Source organism: Triticum dicoccoides, chromosome 4B (genome assembly GCF_002162155.2).
Source record: "Triticum dicoccoides isolate Atlit2015 ecotype Zavitan chromosome 4B, WEW_v2.0, whole genome shotgun sequence".
Classification (NCBI taxonomy): Eukaryota; Viridiplantae; Streptophyta; class Magnoliopsida; order Poales; family Poaceae; genus Triticum; species Triticum dicoccoides.
The window spans coordinates 101,579,762-101,585,721 of NC_041387.1; the positions used below are offsets into that span (position 1 = coordinate 101,579,762).

Genomic DNA, 5,960 nt, shown 5'->3' on the forward strand with positions numbered 1-5,960 from the left:
GCTTTGCCGTAGGCATAGCCATGCCACCAGGTTATGCCTACGGCAAAGCCGTCGGCATAGATATAAATCTATGCCGACGGCTTGGCCGTAGGCATAGCCCTGCCACGTGTCGCCTCCTGACCCGCCAGCAGTTTGACGGCGCCGTCCGTTGCCGTCAGACGGAAAACTACGCCGACGGCTAAACTATGCCGACGGCTGCGCCAGGGCCGTCGGCATACCCCCTATGCCAATGGCATTATTATGCCGACGGTCTGACAGGAGTACGCTGACGTAATCTAGACTGACGGCTCTATGCCGACGGCTGCCGTCGGCATAGATCTATGCCGACGGCCTAGGGGCCTATGCCGACGGCCCGTGGCCGTAGGCATAGACCACGAGTCCGATAGTGAAGCGCCACAACTGCAAGGATTAAAAATCCTAAACTTAAACTACTAGCAAGAGTGAATGCATTGAGATTCTACTCCTGACACTAGCCACAGGAGCAGTAGACAGAGGGAAGACGAATCCATGGGCTCATTGGCAAATCCCTAAGGGAAGAGTTTGCTCTAGTTGCCAAGGGGGAGGAGAGAAAACACTTGAAGAAAAAGTTGCAATCATAGTTAAAAGAAGAGAAAACTATAGTTCCATACATCAACAAAGGAAACTTTCAGAAGAATTTCTGTGTCGGCATACGAATTTTCAGCATTCTCTTCTATGCATTTTCCACGAGCTAGGTTTCCAAGCTCTTAGCATTGACGCACGAATTCTTAAATTTGTAGCGATGTCAAAGGCCACAAAGAAAATTGTATGTATGGACACATTCGTGTGCGACATTTTCTGGGTACTTGGGTTGACATACTATATTTTTTCTGAGGACACACCATTTCTCTGGCATACATGAACGGAATGTGGATATCGAGAATTCAAAATGGCGAGGAATGTGGATGTCGAGAATCCAAAATGGTGCCCAGGCTCATCTCCTCTACGAACAGTAAATACAAAAAAATAGTAAATGATTTTTTAAAAACTCTGAAAGTTTTACACACAAAAGTTGAGAGAATATTCTACGTACGTTCAAAATTTCAAGGCGTTTGGATATTTGAGGAGCTCGTGTAAAAAAACAATATATACAGTACACCTTTTGAAATTAGCAAAGCTAAATTTGTTATTTTTGGTCACGAGCTACTCAAATATCACGAGTTCTGTGGATGTTGCTTTCTCTGAAGAACCCACTAATGCGCCAGTGGGGACAAGCGTGGCCAATTGCGATTTGCGATTCTCGTTTTTCTAGAATAAATTGCGATTCTCGTTGTGAAGGCTTTCTCGAAAGCAACTAATCAAAGAACACTAGTTCGGGAGCCTCCCTCAAGGTCATTTGGGGTGGGTTGAGAGCGCGCCATCGCCATCACATGTCGCGCTTTGGAGGCTTCCTCTAATTTTTTATTCGCATGCATTTTTGGCTTTTTAAATGTTTTTTGGGTATTTTTTGACTTTTTAGTTTTCCACCGGTCTTATTTGGCTTCTAAAAAATAAATTTACATGAAAAAATGCGCTTTCCTTTTCTTTTCCTTCCGCGAGAGGCACGGCCGTGCCTCTCGAAAACTGAAAAAAAATGTGTTTTTTCCTTTTGCGAGAGGCTCAGATTTGCTTCCGCGAAAGGCACGGGTTTGCTTCTGCAAGAGGCACGGCCGTGCCTTTCGGAAACGGAAAAAAATCGCTTCTTTTTCCTTGGTGAGAGGCACGGGTTTACTGCTGCAAGAGGCACAGCCGTGCCTCTCGAAACGGGAAAAATGTATTTTTTTTCCTTCCACGAAAGGTATGAATTTGCTTACACGAGAGGTACGAGTTTGCTTCCATAAAAGGCACGACCGTGTATCTCGAAAACAAAAGAAAAAAAATATGTTTTCTTTTTTCCTTCCGCCAGAGTCACGGGTTTGCTTTCGCGAAGGCATGGTCATGTCTGTTTCGAAAAAGGAATAAAAAACGTGTGCTCACGGTGCGGTTTTTTCATCCGGTTTTTCGGTTTGATTTTTTTTCATGAAAAAGAAATGGTCAAAACCTGTCAATATGGGATCTAGTTTTAAAGATCTCGATGTGAGAAATCCAACGGTGAAAATGGTTCAAGATTTAAACACACGCTTTAAGAGATAAAATATTTTAAATGAACGGATATACGAAAAAAGAATTTCAGTTTACGGCAAGTGCACATGCAATGTGTTACTTTTTTTTTTGAGGTCAAGCAAATTGCTTTATTACTCCACGTTGTGGGCATAATCGCCCAACACTGACGCAGCTATATCAGCTGGCAAATCATCATCCATCATCCAGTACAAGAACCTCTCCCACTCCAAGAGCCAACCCAAGTTTAGCTAGATTATGAGCGGCCGTATTGGCCTCCCTCTTACAATGAGCAAACACACAAGATGCAAACCACAAGCGCGCCTGCACTTTGACATCCTCGATCACATGGGCTTGTATGGAGTAGTCTGGCGCTCGGCGGCTTAAGGCTTGCTGCACCAGGAGCGCGTCCGTTTCCACCGTGAGCCGCAGCACTCCGAGCTCCGCCGCAACCTCCAGCGCTCGTTCTGCTGCATGCAATTCCGTGTCGAAAGCCGACGCCACGTGATCTACCCGCCCTGCCCGCGCCGCCACCACCTGCCCCGTCGAGTCACGCACGATGGCACCCCAAGCACCATGTTGGATGCCTGGTATATATGCGCCATCCACGTTGATCTTTAGCTCATCCGGAGGAGGTGGGGCCCAGGCCTGTGGAAGAGCTGACAGTTTTGCCATTTTGCAGAAACACCCAAGATATTCCTCTGCCGTGCATGCAGCCCTACAGCTGAACTGCTCGCGATCCATGGGCTTCTCCCCCTCCCGCACTTTGTTCCGCTGAGTCCACCACTGCCACCACATTACTATGACCTGCAGCCTCTCCTTTTCTGTGGCCCGCCAGAGAATGTCCATGGTTTCTCCTATCGCATCGCAGTCAGCTAGTTGCGCTCGGATGTGTTCAAGCCCTAACTTCCTCCACACCACTTTCACCTCGGGACACTCTACAAAGAGATGCTTCCCTGTCTCGTGCCGCGTTGTACACATGAAGCAACGGTGATCCTCAATGCTCATCCCTCTTCTTGCTAGGATGTCTTTTGTGGCGATTGTGTTATGCAGCATTCTCCACATAAAGTGCCTGATCTTCCCCGGGCATGGTATCTTCCATATCCTTTTCCACCTCACATCACCGCCACCATCAAGATCACCAACAGCCTGTGGCTCCCCACCTTGCCCCACGGCGTCGTGTTCTGAAATAACCCGTTGTAGCTTATAGGCTTGTTTCACCGAGAAAACACCTTTGCTATCGAAGTGCCACGCTCGGAAATCTTCAGTATCGTCCCTTAATGGTAGTTGAAGGATCAACGCTGCATCCTCCTCCCAAAAGGTGTCCCTGATGAGGGCCTCGTCCCATTTCCCAGTGCCCGGATCAATGAGCTAAGCCATCCTGGTTAACAAACTATTCCCTCGTGGTGTCACCACTTGCCTGGACCACGCCCTCGGTAGCCATGGGTCATCCCAGATCCGGATGTTCTGACCATCTCCAACTCGCCAAATTACTCCATTTTTAATGAGGCCAATCCCATGGGTAATACTTCTCCATGCATATGACATATTGGCATTCGGCCCTGCTTCCAAAATATCACAGTCCGGTAGTACTTGGCCTTCATGATTTGTGCATATAGGCTATCCGGTTGCTGTATTAGCCGCCACACTTGCCTCGCTAGCATGGCAATGTGTTACTTGTCGTAACCTAGAGATGAAAACGACCTTTGCAAATAATGCTTCCTAATTAGTGATTTCGTGCTTTCTCCCCCGTTGTACAGAAGCAAGGGAGGCCGAGGCCCTCTGAATAGGGCTGCCAGCCCATTGTTTGTAAGGCCCAATAGGATAGTGCAGATTTAAGAAAACTGATCCAGATCCACGTACAAGATCTTTGGTGCGTCCACAGTGATCTCTCTCTAAAAAGACTAATATTTAAAAACGGAGGAAGTATATTTTTATGCGCCGGCAAAGAAGAAGCTCGAGCCCTGGAAGCCGCCTGACATACATACGATCAAATTTAATTTAAATGGCTCGTTCGTCACTGGCAGCTCGGTTGGCGGACGGGGTGTGATCGCTCAGGATAACTTTGGGCATGTACTTGTGGCCCGAGCTGGTAGCCTAGAATTGAATTGATAGTCTCAGCCCAACCGCAGCAAATAGACATAGATAAACATGCACGATATAAGAGCAAGTACAAATTGGCGGAGCAGGCAAGGCAAGTACTTAAAACTGAAGACATTGCAACTCGCTATAATTCTCTTTTCCTTCCGGAGAAAAATGGACATAAATTCGACATGATATTCTTCTCCACGGCAATACAACAATAAATCTTCAACGATTCAGGTACCATGGCGTTGTCGGGACAGCATGTCAACACCAAAACTACATCTTCAGGGTACTGTTACAAGCTTACTTGCAGCATCTCGTTTACAAACAGCACAAGTTCTTCTGAATTCCCCATCACCATTCTAAGAACTCTACAAGCGAAATTTCCAGACGCGGATGTAGTTTTCACCGTGCGTGGTCACGATTTTCTTCATGCCCACCGACAGGCCGGTGATTGGCGGGCGTAGGTGCTTACGAATGTTGTCCAGCCGGGCATCGGGAGCGATTTCACGGACTCTCTTCTTTTCGACTTGCTGTCTGGGGCCAGATTCCGCTGAGCCGACATTCTTCTGTTCAGCTTGCGGCCTGGAACTGGATTGTGCTGGGTAGCCTGCATCCATGAGGAAGCTTCGAATAGTACCACCAGTTCTCTGGCATACCAGGCGAAGGACACCGTCAATACCACCAACCACCAGTGTCGAAGTGTCACCAGGCAAATGATGTGCACCGTAGATGACATTTGGGCTAACTCTTGTTTCCCAGAGAGGCCTCAGGGTCCTGATCAAGGATAAAAGTAACAAAAATGATGAGATCTAGTTATAATTTGCTGGACCATGACATTAGAAAAATTTCAGCAATGGCTTCTGTTGCCAACATTCTAGCCCAGTAGTTAAGTTGTTAACACAGCAAACAACTTCATATTTACGTAATATCATGGATTATTTAAGACGTTGAACTACAGACCACCACAAGTATGAACAAAGTGCACTTGATTAAAAGAATGTAGAAATGAGCAGCTTGCTAGTTGACCTCAAAACAAATTATTCATAGACAGGATAAATTTACTACATTATCAACTGGTAGTCATGATAATCTTCTTCAGATTAAAAAAATGGAAAATGTGTAATCTTCCAACTTCTTTCCTCTGCATGGAAGTAATCTTCCATGTTCAAGCAATCTGAATTATAAACTATAGCATCTTATGAGAAATCATTACAGGTTTCTCAGCAAGTAGCAATAGCTTTAACTGTAAACAAACATGTGTTGTTCATGAAGCATAAAAAGATTATCAACCACACACTAATGCAATGAACACCTTTCCATTAAACTCAATAATTAGGTGAGACCATGCACTGCTCATACTCCATTACGTTTCTGTTCTCTACTCAAACTTCGAAAATGAGGCCTACAGATGTGTCTTGAATCAACTGCTTTAAGGTTGACAAGGTTAATAGAAAAAATATCAACATCCAGAATACCCAGATGGATGGAGTATAAGTTATTCTTTTCTTGTGGGACAACAATGGAACAATACTTACAGTGCAGACGAATTTAAACATAATCTCTACAGGCAGCAGCCTCCATTATTAAACTGTCAAGATATCCATCTCTCCAAACTGTAAGGCCGACATAAGTGGTGCCCTCTCCTTGCTCCCCGCTCATTGCATTTCATTCGATCGATATAGGCTAGGTGCTATTTGAGCCGTCCATTTGGACACAAGTTTGATACCCATTGCACCACCTCTGTCCCCACGCACCACACACAACCTTATCCCCAT

At 45.8% G+C, this 5,960-nt stretch overlaps 1 protein-coding gene across 2 annotated transcripts in view; it reads right to left on the reverse strand.

Moving 5' to 3' along the window:
* Positions 1-4,299: 4,299 nt before the first annotated feature.
* Positions 4,300-5,960, reverse strand: part of LOC119295278 (F-box/WD-40 repeat-containing protein At3g52030-like) — a 16,449-nt gene continuing 14,788 nt past the window's right edge. For both annotated transcript variants that reach the window (XM_037573678.1, XM_037573676.1), the window contains exon 9: positions 4,300-4,959. In XM_037573678.1, coding sequence (XP_037429575.1) covers positions 4,554-4,959 — 406 coding nt within the window. In that variant the 3' untranslated portion in view covers positions 4,300-4,553. The remainder of the gene's footprint in view (positions 4,960-5,960) is intronic.